Source organism: Choloepus didactylus, chromosome 22 (assembly GCF_015220235.1).
Source record: "Choloepus didactylus isolate mChoDid1 chromosome 22, mChoDid1.pri, whole genome shotgun sequence".
Classification (NCBI taxonomy): Eukaryota; Metazoa; Chordata; class Mammalia; order Pilosa; family Megalonychidae; genus Choloepus; species Choloepus didactylus.
In genome coordinates this window covers 4,899,536-4,918,277 of record NC_051328.1, presented here as the reverse complement: position 1 = coordinate 4,918,277, position 18,742 = coordinate 4,899,536, and the positions used below count along the sequence as shown (strand labels likewise).

The following is an 18,742-nucleotide window of genomic DNA, read 5'->3' as shown; positions in this document are numbered from 1 at the left end:
AACTGAATTTTATGACAGAAAACTCTGTGAAAAATACTCAAGTCTGAAGATGAAAAGGCTAAATGGTCATTGTCATTTCATGGCTATTAATAATATATCTGACATTTAACTTTTGGGAGTCATTTTATCTGTTATTTAATGTGTTCCTCATCCTCCCTGAATACGATTATTCATCAAAAAAAAAAGGTTGACTTCTTTTCCCCTTCCACAGTAGCTTGAATAAGGGGAAATGAGCTGAAACTGCAGCAAGAGAGAGGAAGATTAGACATGCAGAAGGACTTCCTGATGGTAAGGATGGTTCACACAGGACAGAGGTTGGCAATACACCGTCCTGCCTGTGGGTTGGACAGGCTGAAGTGAATGCCTTTAAAGATGACTTTAGGTTTATCTGTTTTGATTTTGAATGAGTGATATTGATAAAGTGCCTAATGCTTGGTAATGTTCAGCAAATATGTTTCCTTCTCCTTTCTGAAGAGGTAGCACCCCCAAAGGAGAAGGTATTTTCCAAAGAGAGGGGGTATCACTTCATTTGCAACCAGCTTCTTGGGAGGAACCCGGGGAAATTCTGGTTGTTGACCTAACAGTGCTCTGTCAGCACCCCAGGGGCTGCTGGGCTCTGGCTCACGCTCCTCTGACCCCCCGCCCACTCCCAGCAGACCCTGCGCTTCCCTTCCATGGTAACTGCACCTCTGGGGTGGGCTGGGGACGTGGTGGGCTTGGGGCTTGGCAGTCCAAGGCCTTTCTCTGACCCCGAGGGAGATGACTGCCAGTGGAGAGGGACTCCTCCCTCCATGGGGTCACCGTAGAGCCGCGAGGTGGGGTGTGGCCATTTAAAAAGCATCTGGAAGGAAAATCCCTACCATTTTAGCGTAAGAGAGGCAGAAAGTATGGCTGGCCATCTGGGCTCGCCTAGAACAATGGTTGCACTGGCTCTTGGTTGCTCAGGGACCGTTGGATTTGGATTTGGTATCAGGGACTTTGCAACAGGGTTTGACTCAACATGGACGTGCCCAATTCTGAGGATCCTGTCTAGAAAAGTGGGACTGTGAAGTCTGTTCCTTGCTCATCCGGGGGATGGAGGAAACAGCTCCCATTTTTTATTGAGCTCTTGTGTGTCAGTGACTGTGCTTTGGGCTTCATGTGCAAGTTCTGATTTCTCTTTGCAACACCCCTGCTCAGGAGGGACTGTTATTAGTCCCATTTCACAGATGAGGAAACAAAGGCTCAGAGAGGTATGATAACTAGCCTAAATCCACACAGCTAGCAAGTAGGGAAGTTGGGGTTCAAACTTGAAATGCTCTCAGGGACTAGAAAAGCTTGAGTTTGCAACCTCAACTGGTTGTTGTAGTATGATAGGGAGATGGTGGCTCTGAAAAGTCCTGCAGAATTTTCCGGAGTCTGTTGTGCAAGAAGGCAGAGTGGAGACTAAGACAACTGGCCTAGTTCTGCCATTTCTCATTTGTGTGACTCTGAGCAAATCCCTTGCCCCTCTGTGGCTTCTTTTATTCAAGAGAATAATGAGTCCTGGACTCACTGACATTGAGGCACCCACCAGCTCTGAAAGGTTCCAGTTCCCCCTTGGTGGTAAGCACCTAAGGGTCCCCCTTCCTTGTCTTAAAAGGGTGACAGAGATTCTTCCTCTCCCCCTGACCTCCTCCTCACTTACTCGCAAGGATGCCAGCTCCACGTAAAGCAAAGGCCTGCACAGGAGATGAGCCAGACCTGGGGTAGGTGTGTCTTCAACTGGCCTCAACCCTTTGACCTTCCTTGAAGGGAACCCAGAGTCCTTGGGTTCCCTCTGGGGACTCTGAGTCCCCCTTTTCTCACTCTAGGAGACCTATCTATGGGTGTCTTCTTTGGGCTCAGATGGGGAGAAGAACAGCAGTGTCTCCTAAGTTGGTTCTGACTTGAATGGCGATGACAAACCCAACATCAGCACCATGATCCATGCACTCTAGGCTTGTTTTCTGATTGCTAGTGTCCTAAAAGGGAGGCACTTAATCTGAAGGACCAGGAGTAGTGTCAGCAGATGGCGCCTGGCAGGCCATGGGGCCAATGGCAGATGGAGCCTGAAGGGCGGCAATGGGAAAGGGGCAAGTTAGAGGGCTATGCTGGGGCTCCGGGTGAACACCTTTCTAGCGTCTATCTCTCCTTCAACCATGTGGGGGTGGATTTCCACGTTCATTCCTGCATCCTTGCACAGCTTCAGCAGGGTCCGAATGTTGTTCTTGGACAGCCTCAGGTATCTGCACAAGAGAAGGCCCAAGAGCAGTTAAAGGTGGGGTCACCACAGCCTCTGGTTTTATTGGAAAGAGCTTAGATGTTAGCAGCAACAAATTTGGGGCCTCCAAAAGGGACCGCCTCTCCAGACATTTCTGGAGCTGACAGAGAGACCTGATGAAACAGTAGGTATCTGTTGATGGGAGTTCAGATAGGGGTAACTCTTTTGGAAATCAGTTTGGTAATATAGACACCAAGCACAAACCACCGCCACCACCCACTCCTGTGAAAAAAAAAAAAGACTCATTGTCATTGACTTAGTAACTAGACTCAAGTTCTCCTCTTATCCCAAGGAGAGAAGTTAACAGAAAGAAAAAGCTATATACACGATATACATGTGGGGTGTTCATTCTGGGGTTATGAACAACAGGAAAATGGGAAAATTCCATCAACAGAGGAATGGTTAAGGAAATAATGGAATGCCCCATCTCAAGTATTCTTCTGCCATGATTAAAATGGTATTAGGAAGAGGAAGGTACAATGCGGCTATGACATTAGATCAAGCAGAGAGGAAAATAATCAGAATGTAAAATTTCATGTGTTTCTTGCATCACTGCCATCTATGCATAATTTAAGTGGTGCCATAGGTGGAAGGATACAGGAAAGTGGAGATAGTGAATGAGCAAAGTTGTAGGATTATTTCTTTTAATAATATTCACTTATAAAACTAGGCCATTGATTAAAAATATTAGCTAAGGTCCTATCATGAAACTGATGCCCTTAGCATTGTGTGGTCTGGAGAGTGTCCCTGTCACCATAATGAGAGAGCTCCTGGCTCACCGTCAACCCTGTCCCAGTTTTGGTAGGAGGGGCAGGTCCTCCACGCAGGCTGTCTGCTGGGGGGATACTTTACTATAGGTGGTATGGGGAGGAGCTGTGTGTTGTTGGACCTCTCATTTTCCACCCAGAGGGAATGGCCTCCCTTCTCCTTCAGGATCTTCCCAGAGTGCCCTGTCCACATGACCAGCTCAGGCCCCAGTCACCAGTCCCCGCACCTGGAATGCCTGCCCTGACAGCTCCGGCCACAGCCCACCTCCTCCTCTCTGAAAGCCCAGCCTCAGATGGTCTCACACGTGTGTACAGGTGGACACTCACTAGGATTCCATTCTGGACCCCTTCTTCTTTCTCTTGGATGATTTTCTACTGGTTTCATGGATGCCATCTTTCCAAATACTCTGCCCCCACCCCCAGGGGGCTAAAGGCCGTGTCCAAATCTCTTTTCTCCCCATCACAGAGCCCAGGTAGGCCACTTGTTGGCCCAAATCAGTCAAAACTGCCCTGACAACCTGAAAACCATAGCCAAAGTCCTCCATCCAGGGAACCAGTCAGCAGGGGTCAGAAGTCCCATCAGCCAGGGACTCATCATTCCACCCAGCTGTCCCTCAGTGAGCTTGGCAAGACTTTGCCGTGGGGCTACTCAGTTGCCAGGCAGTTGAGGCCATTGGCACGTACTGCTTTGATTTATTGCTGCCCACTCTACAAGGATGACTACGTTATTTGTTATCCCCTTTCCTTCTCCATTCAAGATTCTGAACTTTATCAGTTATGTTACATCTATACAGCAAAGGATAAACCTGGGCAAGGGCGAGGGATGGCTGGATTTTTGGGGTGCGCAGGCTGTCTGGTGTTTCTGAACACCAGTGGGTCCTGATAAATAAGACAGAACAAGGGAGAGGGGAGACCCTCTTTAGGAGTAGTAAATGCCAAATGGGTTAACGCTTTGCTCATGGTCTCTTTGGGGGTCTAAAGCCCCAAACCTGCAACAATCCACTGGGGATCACAGGCATCTCAACACCACAGGCCCTAAGCAACTCACTCTTTCCTTTTTTGCATAAAACTCATAGTTTGTATTGTGAAACCAACTGAACTACTGGAAGAGTTGTATAAGTGTCCACAGGGTGGTACAAAATGGCGGCATCAAAACAGAGGACCCATCCAGAAGACGTTCTGATAGTTGGCGAGGCTGCTCAGCCATCCCAGGGGCTCCGGCCCTGGAGCAGGGGACTCAGGGACAGAAGTCAGCCAGATCTCCCGGCTCAGTGACTAAAGCCTGTTCTCCCAGGGCACCCCATGCCCACCCCCACGGGGCTTCTCACTGGCAGCTCAGCACCTCCTCTGGCTTCAGCATCCTGACCGTCTCTATCTTGGGTTCAGTGCCCTTCTCCATGAGGCTTTTCAGCTTGTGCTCATAGGCAGTCTCAGGGATCTTGACTATCCAGTCTCTAGAGGAGGTGGCCCTCCGGCTGGTGAAGAAACTTTCTGGTAATAAGGGCTCGAAGCTGTTTTGTCAACGGTATGAGTTTGACCGCTGAGTGGACTCGAGGGCAATCACATCCTTGATGTCTATATCTGAAATTGAACAGATGTTACTGGGAGTTAGGTCTCCTTAGAGGTGAGAAGTAGGAAAGGCTGAGGGGATGAGCTAAAAGAAGGCGCCAGCTTCAGATAATATCTGTTCTGAGCTACGAGGCTGTTTCAAGGCCTTGCAGTAGCATTTGCTTAGTCCTTGTTTTTTCCTCCCTCTTTTTGTCCTGCCTTCCCAGTTCCCTCCCCTTCCCTAATTCTCTGCCTTTCTCCTTCCTTCTCTTTTGCTCAATCTTTTCTCCCCTCCCTCCACAGCCTGAGTTCACCTATAGGAAATTACACAAAGCGGATTGGGAAGGTATCAGAGGAGATGAGTTTTGATCTGGGTTTTAAAGGACAAATAGTTTGCCACATGGAAAAAGGAGAGGAGTATTGCACACAGAAGGAACAGCATTGCAGGCAGAAGGAACAGCATGCACAAAGCCCGAAATCTGTAACAGAAAATGGTGAGTGTCTGATGTGACCCAAATATAGGGCTTGTACTGAATGAAATATGGGACTAGAACTATGAGACCTGATTTTTTTCTTTTGGTTAAATTTTCTCCTGAGTATTGTACAGATTTTTCCTTATGAGAATGGAATATTTTCTGCCTAGTTCCTTTTCCAGCTTGTTTTGATTAATGCAGGTAAAATTTATTGTTTTAAAAATACATATTTGTCTAACATACAAATGTTATTAGGTTTTAACTAGAATTTCTTGAGTTTTGTAGGTATGAAATTATATTAGGGGAAAATGAAAATATCCCCCTAATATTCATACAAATAGTACTCTTCTTTGCCTATTCCATTGGATAGACCTCCCAAAACAATGTCAAGAATGACGAAAACTGTCATAACCCCATTTTGTTCCTGATCTTAATTTAAATGATTTAAGCATTTCACCATTTAGAATATTTGCTGCAATTTTTGGTATATGTTTTTAATAATATTTTAGCAGTTTTAGTCCTGGTTTACATAATTTTTATTGGTAATAATTTCTTGATTATACTTAATGCTTTTCTGTCATTTACTGTTATGATCACATAGTTTTTTCTTTAATTTGTTGATGTGATAAATTACGTTGTTAAATATCCTGATATTAAACCATTACTTACTCCTTGTTAGAATGAATCCCACTTGGTCATGGTGCATTTCATACATTGATAGACTATATTTGCTAAACTTTATTTAGTTTTTTTTTGTATCTATAATCATGTGAGATTGGCCTACAGTTTTGGTACAGTATTTTAATATTAAGGTTATGCTGGTTTGCTAAATCAATGCAGAAATTTTATATGGTCTGCAATAATTGAAGCAACATTGGGATTGTCTGCTCTTTAAAAATTACACAGAATCTGGTGAGACCATTTTGCCTGATGCCTTTTTTAGTGGGAAGCTGTCAATCACCTTTTCAATCTTTCTATGGTAATTGCTCAGTTTAAACTTTTCTGCTCTTTATTGTGTCAATTTTGATAATTTGTGGTTGCTAGGAAATCATCCATTTCTTTTAGATTTTAAAAAATATTGCATATTAATATGTCTGTGTTGTGCATCAGCACAATATGCCTTTTCTTATATGAAATCTTGTATATTTTTGTGCTGCTTTTAACAAGGCACATGACAACATCATTTTATTTGTCACTGGGTTTTTCAAAGAGCTAGCTTTAGATTTATCTTTTCAACCTATTTTTTTCCTGTATTTTAAAAACTTCAACTATTATTTAATGTATTACTTTTTGCTTCTTCATATTAATTCTTTCTTTTATTTTTATTAAATTAACAAGTGTTAGTTCTTTCTTTTGGTTACTTGTTTTGGAAAGAAAAGAACAATTATTCTTACTTTTAATATTTTCTATAAATTTTCCTCTGAGCATAAATGTTGCCTTTATTCCAAAGATTTCAGTATGAAACACATTTATTTCCATTAATTTCTCTTTAAAGCAAGAGTAATTTGGGAGCATGTTTCTTAATTTCTAGTTGTTAAGCTAGGTGGTAGCTTTTAATTTTATTTCTAATTATTGGCTTAGGATAACACAATGTGGCCCTAAAATCTTTACTTTTTGCACATTAATGTTTTCTTTCTGGTGGTGATTTTTGTAAATGTTTTTGGCCATGTAAAAATGCATGTTCTCTGTTGAGAAGATGTAAAGCTATAGTTTGTTAATTATAATTATAGTTTGCAATTCTAAAGTTTTTGTTATCTCCTTGGTGACTATATTTTTCGGTGCATATAGGTTTATGGTTATTATTTATTGCCTAGGGTAACAAGTCTAGATAATCTATACTTATGTAAATGGAGGAACAGAGGCCTGAATTGGGGATGTGACTTGCCCAAGTTTTCACAATATGTTAGTGGCTGAATTGGGCCTCTTTATGCCCAGTATGGTAGTCTGCCTGGCACCTGGGCCTGGCGGGGTAATGGCATCAGGTGGCATTTGCATTCGTTGTCTGTGCATAGTGGAAATTGTGCTATGTTCCAAGAGAATCATGAGCTGCATATCCTCTTTGACACAAATATATATGGTAGTGAAAATTATACATGTTAGCTAATATTTGTTGAGTGACTTATATGCAAGTCAGTGTTCAAGGGGCTTTCGGGGGGGGCACTATTAGACTCACAACCATAACATATGCATTTAATAAATGAGCAAGTTGAGGATCAGAGAGATAATCAATGTGCCTAAGATCCCATGGCTAAGTAGTGGTGGATCCAGGATGCAAACTCAGGTTGTCAGAGCCAGAGAAACTGAGAGCCTTGGACAAAATAACCCACACTCCGTATGTCTGCAGCTGAAGTTAGATTTCTAGTGGGCCAGGTTTGGACCTCCAGGGCCTGATTCTGTACTCATGGAGATGGAGGGGTTAGTGCCCTCCAGCCCTCTACATTCAGAATGCATGCTTGGCCTGGCATCTACAGAATGCTCTAGGCTTTGATGCTCAGGAGGGGAAAACCAAACACATTCACATTCCCCAGTCTACCTGCTCAGACATTGCCATGATTTACTTTGGAAATGTGTTTCAACTGCTTTCCCAGAAACTTTTACTTGCCTCTTGCCAATGTGACTTTTCTAAACTCAAATCCAAATCAGGAACTACCTTCTTAAAAATTTTCAATGGCTTCCCAATGTGTTCAATCAGGTTTGTGCTTCAGAAAGGCCAATCTGAGACTTCTGCTTTCAGTCAAGATGGAGTAACAAAGACTGGATTTACTCTTCTACCTTAAAAAAAAAAAAAAACTATGCATGTTGTATAGGCACCAGAGAACAGTGATCCATGGGAGATGGTAAACAAAGGAGGTGAGCTCTGTGATTGCCTCAGCTTATTGCCAAAGAATGTTTGTGTTGCAGCACAGGGAGGGGGAAACAAGGCAGAGCCCAGCTGTCTCTCTGAGTTGGGTACAGAAAATAGATAATTTGGGTAGGTCACAGTAAGAGTAACCGCAGAGAGCTGCACAGAAAGCTCCAGAGATTGTGCCAAATATTTCTTTCAACTGAGTATCAATCCGCACAGGAAGGAACCATTGTAAAGGAGCAGGTAGAACCATTCCTGAAGCTAACCTGGGACTGGGAATAATTCATATTACCAAAAGTCATAGTTGAGAAACCTCATATTTTGCAGGGCATCAGGAAGAATATTCAGAAGGTTGTTGCCTCAGAAACAGGGACAGATGATCCCTACACTAAATACTGCTCTGGTCATGCCTAGCAAAGCTGAAGGCAAGCTTCAAAACAATTAAGCTGTTTCTAAGTAACTAAACTGTATCCCATAACAAAGCTCAAAAATAATGATAAGAATAAAAAATAAAAGGTAGCACCCACAAACATAAAGTGTCTGGTGTCCAATAACAAAATTACCAGGCATTCAAAGAAGCATAAAAATATGACCCATATTGAGAAGAATCAATCAATATAAACAGACCCAGAAATGACATAGATGATAGAATCGGTAGACAAGGACATGAAAACAGCCATTATAAATACACTTCATATATTCAACAAGCCATGAACATGTTAAGGAGAGACATAGAAAGTAAAAAATGACCCAAGTTGGATTTCAAGAGATGAAAACTATAATGTTTGGCATGAAAAATACCCAGGATGGGATTAACAGCAAAATAAAACACACAGAGAGAAAAGACTGGGAAGAAAATCAATAATGAGTTGTGGAACTTCAAATACATGAAATTAGAGTCCCTAAAAGACAAGGGAGAGAGTGGAGGACTTAAAAAAAATGAAGAGGATAATCGCAAAATTTTCCAAATTTAGTGAAAACTGCAAACCCACAGACCCAAAAAGCTCAATGAACCCCAAACACAAGAAACATGAAGAAAACGACATCAAGGCAAATCATAACTGAACTGCTTAAAAACAGTAACAAAGAGAACATCTTCAAAGCAGTCAAAGGAAAAGCACACATTACAGGGAACAAAGGTAAGGACGACAGCCAACTTCTCCCTGGAAACAATGCAAGCAAGGTGACAGTGGAGCAACATTTTTAAAGTACACAGAGAAAAAATGCTTCTCAGTCCAGAACTCTAAACTCAGCAAACATATTTTTCAGAAACAAAGATCTAAGACCTCATCGGACATAGGAAAGCTGAAAGAATTTATCACCACCAAAGCCATACCACAAGAAACGTAAAAGAAGGAGGGAAGTGACAGTAATGCAAATCTGGATCTACACAAAAGAATGAAGTAAACTGGAAATATTTTAAAATGTGAGTAAATAGAAAAATCACTTTAAAAGATAATTGCTTTGAGCAAAAAATAATAACAATACATTGGATTTATAACATGTGGATAAGTACAATGCATGACAACACTAGCACAGAGCCTGGAAGGGGAGAAATGGAACTCTACCATGGTTAGTTTCTATGCCCTAAGAGAAGTGATATAATGCTATTTGAAGGTAGGCAGCAATAATTTAAAGATGTAGGCCATAAACCCTAAAGCAACCACCAAAGTAACAAAGTTACAGCTAAAAAGCCAACAAAGGAGATGAAATGGAATCATAAAAAGTACTCAATCCAAAAGAAGATAGGAAAAGAGGAAAAAAGGGAACACACACACACAAAACAGATGGAACAAATTAAAAACAGAATCAGGGTAAATGGTCCAAACACTGCAATTATAAAGCAGAAATTGTCAGATTGGGTGGAAAAGCAACACCCAATCATATGCTTCCCGCAAGAAACATACTTTAAATAACAAATGACTTAGAAAGGCTGTTGTAGAAGCCACAAGGTCTGGAGCCTGTTGGAAGCTCTTATAGTGGAAGGGGGTCAGGAATAAACTAAGCTACTGGCAGTGGGAATGGAGAGGGAGAGAAAGAGATGGAAGACATGGAGGGGTGGAATCTACAGGACCTGATATGGGGACATGAAGGGTGAGAAAGGGGAGAAGACAGGGTGGACTTGCCGGCTTCTGACTTGGGTCACCATGTCTGGATGGTGCCACCCCGAGATGACAGATACAAAGGAAAGGCACGCTGTGTGCAGAGAGCCTGCAGGGTGTCTACGCTCACTCTGGGAGTGGAGTGTGTACATGGAGCTCAGGAGAGAGGTCTCTGGAGATTTAGATTTGGGAATCGTTAGATGGTGGTTAGGACCATGGGTTTGGATAAAGTCAGCCAGGAAGAGTGTAAATGGGATGTGGATGGGGCTCTGGAGAGAAAGACATGTGGCATGGGCAGTAATAGTCAGAGGAGAATTCAGAAGGGGAAATTTAGATATTGGAGGGGGGAGATAAAGGAAGGTTGACTAGTAAGAAGCTAGAAAAGAAGACAGGTTAATAAAATTAAGGGGAAAGACATACAAGCCAGGGAAGCCTTATGGAGAAATAGACAAAGCAAGGGGAAGAAGGCTGACTAAGTGGGGTACTTTGCATCTTTTCTGCACAGAAAGGAGGTGAATCAAGACCAGAGCTACAGGTTAAACGTGTGGTTTCTCTTGCTGATTTGGGTCTGGGTTGGGCCCACGTGGAGATTGTGCTGGGAGGAGAGGAGAGCAGAAGGGGTAACATTTGTGGGGATTCTTTGGGTGAGCCCTCAGAGAGGCCTGTGGGGGCATGATGAAAGAGGTAGGAGGAAATTGGAAACTCACAGAACCCAAGGGAGGGGAGGCCATCAGGGAGAAAGAAGAGGCCCGTAGTGTCGATGTGGCGGCAGGCTGTTGGATCCCAGACGGCCAAATGGCGTTTCGCAGTTCAAGGAGCATGACGGGGGGAGGGTGTGTGTGTGTGAAAATCAACTGAGATGACAAATGTGAAATGTTCTGCTTTGAAAATCAAAAATACTACACATTAGAGTTGTTGTTCCTGTTTGTATTAGGTTTGGGGATTCTGGAGCCAGAAAACTTACATGTCATCCATTCAAAACACTCAGGGCCTGGGATCCAGTCTAGATCTGCACCCTGGAAGCCCATTCTGGAGACCCTCCACCTGCCTAGTCCAGAGCAGTGAGGGTCTATTCGGAGATGGGGTACTGAAGTGGATAAAGGAATGGGCTGTATCTTCAGACCCCTGGGGCTCAAACCCTATCCCTTAGCAGCTGAGATAGGGTCTTTCCCTGATTGCCTCAATTTTCTTATCTGTAAAATGGGGATGAAGTGTTGACTTTCTAGGGGTTACTAGAAGTGTTATTTGTTGTTGTGGTTGTATAAATATTATTGTTACCACCACCCGTGGGCACCAATTTGAATCTGCAGGTGAATGCAGATTTTGGTAAAACACAAAAGAGCAGGAGTTGGCTAAGACTATACAGGTGGCCACAGCACTTCTCTCTCAGACTGTTTTCCCTGACTTGTCACATTCTAGACCTGGAGGCATTGGATCATTCCCCAAAAATCCCTGCTCAACCAGACCACAGGGAATTGTGGCATTCGAGAACAGAAAGGGCTCACTCTGAAAGCACGGAGCCTGGGACACTCTTGACAAGGAAACCAGTGATTCAGGGGCTGAGTGGGGGTGAACTCTCTTCCTTGTCCCACACTTCTTATTTCCCCTTGGACCCCTGCCTTAGCCCTTAACTGGCTCCATGCCCTTCCCAGGGGCTGCTTTTTTGTCCACTTGACTCCAGATCCTGCCTCTTGCCATCCTACACAAGAAGCTCCCCTTGCTGTGCCCAGGCCCAGCCCTGACTCAGCCCTGGGTACCACACCTGGGTTGCCCACGTGGTGCCTGGAGGCCTCTGTGCACCTGCTGCACCTGTGCTGGCCTATTTGCTGCCCCCAGTGGCCACTGGCTGTATTACACTGGGAGAAAAAAGCGACCACTTTCCAACAATATGGGTTTACTTTGCGGTGGGGAGGAAGAGGGCTGCAGAGGAGCAAATAGCTTGTAAGTCAGCCTGCCCTGCTGGCATCCTCGTGCAGTGAGATGAAAATAATTATTTCATTTGCTGGTAGGAGAGTTACCCTTAGGGGAGGAACTGCCTTTGTTTGGGAAAATATCTTGGGCTATTTTGACTGTGGAAAATATCTTGATGGGCTATTTGAGGAGATAGTGGAACAAATGAAACAACAAGAGGCACCGAGGGTGCAAGTTTTAAGGAGGCCCTCACTCTGGGTGCCTTGTTTGCCTCACCCAGTCCTGGAGTTGAGAGAAAACACCAGGAGGCTCCCCCTGCAGGGAAATGCAGCCAGGAAAAAAACTCCTGGTGTCCAGGGAATAAAGGACTTTGAAGAACAAAATGTCTCATAATTACCTTCTAATTTGTTGGGTGTATGCTTCTGTGCTGTAATTCTTGCCCTCCCTTACTCCAACACCTTCAGTAAGCTTTGCTTACCTACAAAGGTTTCAGGGGAGAGGTTTGGAAAAATCAAGGAAGCAGGGCTGTGTGCTGTGTCTGGGTTGGCTTAGAGCAGGGAGAAGAGAACTTCCACTGGAGGTGAGATGATGGGAGCTTGGGGTCCAGCAGGACCAGGGCTGTGGGGCCAGCCAGGGCAGGGCAGCCACAGAAACTTCAGGAAAGGTATAGGACTTCCCATGGGGCATAGCCAATCTAATTTCATTTTCTAAATAAACTTTTTATTTTAGAATCTTTTTGGACTTATAGAAAAGTTGCAAAAACAGTACAGTGTCCATATACTCTTCACCCAACTTCCCCTAATGTTAGCATCTTACATAATAACCCTCAGTACAATTTGTCAAAACTAAGAAATTAACATTGGTACATTACAGAGTTTTTGTGGGATTTATTTTGTGAGTGTGGATTTTCCCAGTTTTCCCACTTATGTCCTTTTAGTTTTCCAGAATTCAATCCAGGATCCCACCCTGCATTTAGAGCCAACCATATTTAAAACTGATAGGCAGATGACAGCAGTTTGATTATGATAGCTTTGGTGTATTAAATGAAAAAAAGGCAAAAAAGACTTTTTGTTGGGCAGAATGGGGGCAATTTTGTGCAAGAGAACTGGCAGCTGCCACTGGAAGGCTCTCACCCACTCTTTTGTTGGGTTCATTGGAATCCCTTCCAGATTTCTCTTTATCATCCCAAGAGGCCAGACATAAGAAATGCACCTATTTTTCAAAAACCTGAGAATTTTAATAAACATTTTACTTAAAAATAGCCATTTATTAACATTTATGGAGCCCCTACTCTGGGGCAGGCATTGTTCTTTACAAGCATGACCTCAATAAATCCTCACAACCATACTATGAGGTATTGTCCTCATTCATAGGTGAGAAAACCTCAGAGCCTCAGAGATGGCGGTGATTTGCCCAGGGTTGGTCAACTGAGTTAGTGATGGAGAGGCGGGGCCAGGATTCAAACCCGTGCAGTCTTGGGGACCAGGCATCTGGCATAAGCTGAGCCTTCCCCTCCCTATGGGTGTTCATCCCCGGGCAGGCTTCAGGCCAGCAGGTTTGGAATCTTCTGTAGTTGACATTGCCGCAGAATATCATTGATGAGATCATTTGGAACTCATGCATTCGGACCCCACCAAAGTGGCTTCAAGGAAGCTGGGACGCATTATGCTGGCTCCCTGAGAAGAGAGCTCCCAGGTGTAGACTGAGCCTGGGCAGGCCCTGCCCCTGCCCAAGTCACACCCAGCTTGCCAAGCTGACCCTTCCCCTCCGTGTGACCCCTGGAACGCCCCTCGTGGAGAGGATCCCTACGAGTGCTGGGAGCTCTGGGTCCCTCTGGGACGAGGGTGATTCTGGAATCCTCAGGCACTGCCTTCCCTTACCAGATTTCCTGGAGTAGTTGCTGGGGGACATGCTGAGGCGTTTTCCCTTTGTCTCCACTGTGTAGAGCCTTCGGTGTGTGGCAGGATCCCCCTCTTTCTTGGACTTTTTCAGTGTGGTCTTGGAGGGGAGTAGGAGAGAAGTTACCCTCTGGGGAAAGGATCTGGCCTGGCCTCCGCCAGCCCCAGACTGAGCCATTTCAAGAATCAGCTGATGGGGCAGGCAAAGGGGAGCAAGGAAGGGCACCTGGAGCTGCAGGCTGTGAGCAGCCCCGGGGACCACAGCCCTGGCAGCCAGTTAGGTCCAGGGCTGCCGGGTTAGCTGTGTGCCCGGGGAGGCCCCCCTGAGGCTGCGGGTGTCTCAGATTTAAAACGGCCCTCCTGAAGGTTTGGGGGGAGAGAGGTGAGAGGATGAAGATGAAACACGTGTGAAGAACGAAACTCTACTTTGGGAATGCAGCTCTTCCCACGGCGGGGGCCAGTTTGCTGGGTGGGAGCTGGGGCAGTGGGTGATTCATTTGTGTGTCAATGTGGGGCAGGAGCAGAATTCCGAGCCTTAATGTGAAAAAATAGCTGCACACTCTGTGAGAGAGGAGTGGGTGCCTCTCTTAAATATGGCGAATCTAATGGGGGTGGGGGTGGCGAGGGGCTGGGCCACCTGCCGGGGAGCATACCTGGCGGTTCCCTCCCCGCGGTTTCAGGATGCCTTTTGCTTTCTTTTGTTCCTTCACCTTTTCTTCAGGGAGCTTCGGCACCTGCTTGGTTTTCTGCTTCTGAAAAGACAAGGGAGGAAAGGGCTGTAGCTGCCCCTGTGGGCACAGACCACTGTCTGCCCCAAAGAGGAAGATCTGGGCATCAGTCAAGGGAAGGTGCTCTGGGGACAAGGCACCCACTACCCAAACCCTGCTTTAGCCACACTCTGGTTCTCAGTTCCCATTGCCGTCTCTGTGCTGCCAGCCACACCCTGGTGTCCCTGCCACGTGGCCTCCAGAATGACTTTCCAAACCCCACATTGGCCTTGTCCCTCTCCACCTCTGAATCCATCACTAGCTCCCTATTGCCCTCCATGTAAGGGTCCCACTTCCCAGACTGGTAGGAACTCCTTCCAGCCCCCAAATGGCCCTTCTGGCTGTGACTTGCCTGGCAGTCTGGAACCACAGGGAGGCTGGTGTGTTTTCAGGCAGGTCCTGCCGAGTCAACCTCTGAACCTCTGTTCAACTAAGGCCACTCCCTCTGCCCCAGAAGCCTGCTCATCTCCTCACCCCATTTCACCCACCTCTGTCTTCTCAGAGTCCTCTAGGCAGAATTCATCCCCCCTTTCTCCTCAACCGGTGCTCCTTGCACCCATCAAGGAGCTGAGCCTGCCCCGCCTTTGTGCAGCCCTCGTGGATATGCTGACCTCCCAGCTCCCGGGGAAGAGCGGGCTGGGCAGGTGCATTTGGGGTCTACATGGGCCCGGGGCAGGAGGAACCAGCCAGAGTGCATCAGGGTGGTCCGGCCAGAAAGCATCCCAGGCAGATCCCTGGGTGGTGAGCGTCTGCTGAGTCCTCGAGGGAAATGCAGAGATGGAGAGAGTGCAGTTCTCTGGGCCCCGGCTGGGGGAGGCAGTGCTAGGGCCCCAGTCTCCAGGTGAGACACCTGGATTGGAATCCTGCTTTCCTGCCGGGTGGCTGAGTAACCCTGGGCAAGCTGCTACTCTCTCCGTCTGAAAGGTGGGGATAACAATAAGGTCTACCTCCGAGGGTGGTTGTGAGAAACAAGTGAATTAAATCATGTAGGAGCACACCCTCTGTGTATGTTAGTGGTTATAACGGGGGGCACAAGGCAGGTTCTGAGAAGTCACTTGGGTGTGTGGGAGACTCTGCCTGCGGGGTGCCTGACGTCTGGAATTGCCTTCTGCCGAAGGGAGCTCTGGTTAACTTCAGGGCTTCTGTTTGGCTTAGCGGGAGATGGGGTGCAAGTTGGGGCCCAGGCTGAGTTAGTTTTGGGTTATGAGGGGAGAGGATAAGGCCACCTCCAGGGGTCATCCTCGTCAACCCCTCCCCCCACAATCCTCAGCCTCCCCTGATTTTGAGGGAAGCCGAGTAGAATTGATGAGGTGATGCCTGAGACCCAAAGAAACTGTCACAGCCAATGCCCCAGCCTCTGTGGCTGAGACTTGGTGAGAGAGGGGAGCCTCAGAATTGCCAGACTTGACCCCAGAAGGCAGAGGAGGCCTCAGGGGATGGGCTGAAGAGGTGTGAACAACACCCCCCCCACCATCTCCACAAAAAGCCCCCTGCCACCTGCTGCTGCACCAGGCCTGCCAGGGACGCCTCACCCCCTTTCTTAGGGGCGTCCTTAACAAATCCACAGGCTTCCTGAAAGGGGTAACGGTGCTGCTTGAAGATTTTACTGTACTTTCAATTTAAGTTCGTTCCCTTCCTGGGTCCAAAATTATTTACAATATAAGCCATATATAAGATAAAATTGTTGAAATATTATTAAAATGTAATCCTAGCGGAAGAAGGTGGGATCCAAAATATGAGCCTCGAAAGTGAATATAATTACTGTGACAATATTAAATTTAGTTCTCAGTGAACTTGCAGTCGAGCCCTGCCCCCTCTGTAAGAAACATGGGTGCAGAGTCACCGTGGTGGTGGTAGATGGGGAGCAGGCTATCTTTAAACCCTTAGCACCTTAATGCATAATATATTTGTCTGCATGTGTGTCATCATTCTGATGGAATTGGCAGCTGAGGTCTTTCTGACTATAAATGATACATGCAAGCACATAAACAAAATGGGGGTTTTCCCGAAAGGCAGGAGGTGCTGAACTGAATAAAGCAGGTGAAGTGGAGGTGACGTGGGGAGTTGACCCAGCAAAGCCCTTGAGCTTGGGAACTGGGTAAATCTGAGTGGGAGCCCTGGCTCTGCCCTTTATTGACCGTGTGATCCTGTGCTCATTTCTCCTTCGACTGAGGAGTAGTGATGGCGCCTCCTTGCAGCCTTGCTGGGAGCAGCGGATGAGGTAAGTCGTGTGCAGTGCTGAGCTCAGTAAAGCTTGGAGTCAGCTCTGGAAAGGGCACCTCCATTCCTACTGCTAGTTCTCACCCATTTTGTTCTAGGGGTTGGGGGATTCGAGACCAGGTAGCATCCTCTGTAGAGAGGACACCCATCCATGATGGGCCTTCTTCAGAGCCCAGGGGGGAGCTCTAGGGGAAACTGAGGCCAAATTGGTTGCCATAGTTCCTGAAGAAAGAGGAAAGGGCAGGTTAGAACTAGCTCTGATGCAGGGGAGAAATGGAGAAGTGTGTTAGTAGAAGTCTGGTGGGGATAGTGACAGTGAGAATTGCCCTTTGACCCTGAAGCTGTCAACGAGGGAAGTGGCAGGGGACGGTGGGCAGGAGCCGATCCTGCCAGCAGTGAGGAGCCCCGAAGCTGCTGCCCTTGGCCCCGCCTGAACACATACCTGGGGAGCGTTCTTCTTCTTGCCTTGCCTCCGCTCCATCCACTCCAACACCCGGGTGAGGTCCAACATTTTCCTCTCCTCGGCAGTCTTCCACATGGACTTCCATTCTGTGGGCATCATGTGCTTTGGGTCCTCTGACTTTTCTACCATGATGGAGTCTTGGTCGTGCTCTGGGTGGGGGAACGTCCCTCTCTCACAGTCTTGATCCTTCTGTCTCTACTTGCTTGCCTGGGTGACATACAAGGCAGAGTGTGGCTTCCAGCTGCTGGGTTGTTGGCCTTTAAAGAGAGGAGAATCTGGGGGGCGATTGTGAGGTCACTGTCGGGCTTGCTGCTGACCCATGTAGTCAGAGTAGAGGTGTCCATTGACTACCTTCCACTTTTCCCCACCTGGCACTGCCCCTCTTTAGGTACCGCTTCCCACTTGGACCCTGCCACAGCTTGCCTTACGGCCTCTCTGGCTCCATTGCCACACAGATCTTTCTAAAAGATCAGCTCTCGAATCTCCTTTTATCAAAAACCTTTGATGGCTCCCTATTACCTATAAAAAATCCGAATTCCTTCATGCAGCACCCACAATGTACTCTAATTAGATAGAAGTTTTTATAGGATCAATTGCTTCTATATTCACTCATTCAATTTATTCATTCAACACATAGCGAGCAGGCAACAACTATGTGCCAGGCATTGTGCAGGACAAAAACATATTCGCAGACCTCCTAAAATATTTGTGCTAGTGGGAAAGTCAAAGCAGTAGCCAAATAATTACCCTGTGAATGCATAATGACGAAGTGCTCAGAAGGAAAGAAATGCAAAAAGTCCATAACAGCAGAATTAGACGTGGATGGGGTGGGGGTACTGTCACGCAAGCTTGGAGCAGAAAGGTAATAAGTAGGCTTCACTGGGGTTCTGGGCCAGAGGGACACACGTGTGCAAAGGTCCCGTGGCAGGATGGAGGCACAATAGAAGGCCAGGGTGGTGGAGCACCAGGGGTTGAGAAATGATTTTGGAGAGGTGGGAAGAGGCCAGACCATGCAGGACCTTGGAGGCCCAGGTAGGATCTGAGCAAAGACAAGACAATAAAGGAATCAAACAGGGAGAAGAGAGTCAACTTTTATTGAAGGAAACTATATATACAGACATGTGCCAAAACCACAAGTGAAGACACCTGTGTAACCAGTACCCCCAAATTTCCCCCGATGTTCCCTGCTAGTAACCACCCCTCCCCCAGGGGTAACCTGGCTTCTAATCCCACAGATTTGCTTTGCCTGTTTTTGAAATTTACACAAATGGAATCATTCACCATGTAGTCCTTTGTATCTGTCTTCTTTCACTTTACGATATGTTTGGGAGATTCATCCACAGGCTTACTCTTTGAAAACATAGCATGAAAGTCAAGCTCCAGTCAGTCTGTCTCGCTGCTGTTCTTCAACATCTTTCAGGCTTTCATGAGTTCAAGACTTTGTCTGTGATGTTCTCTTAGGATGCA

At 46.2% G+C, this 18,742-nt stretch overlaps 1 protein-coding gene across 1 annotated transcript; it reads right to left on the bottom strand.

The window, feature by feature from the left end:
- Positions 1–2,098: 2,098 nt before the first annotated feature.
- On the bottom strand, positions 2,099–17,404 carry C22H16orf78 (chromosome 22 C16orf78 homolog). The gene is given in 5 exon segments (XM_037816522.1): positions 2,099–2,246; positions 4,377–4,629; positions 13,808–13,925; positions 14,479–14,577; positions 17,255–17,404. Coding segments are annotated over 5 exon segments (768 nt in total).
- Positions 17,405–18,742: the final 1,338 nt, after the last annotated feature.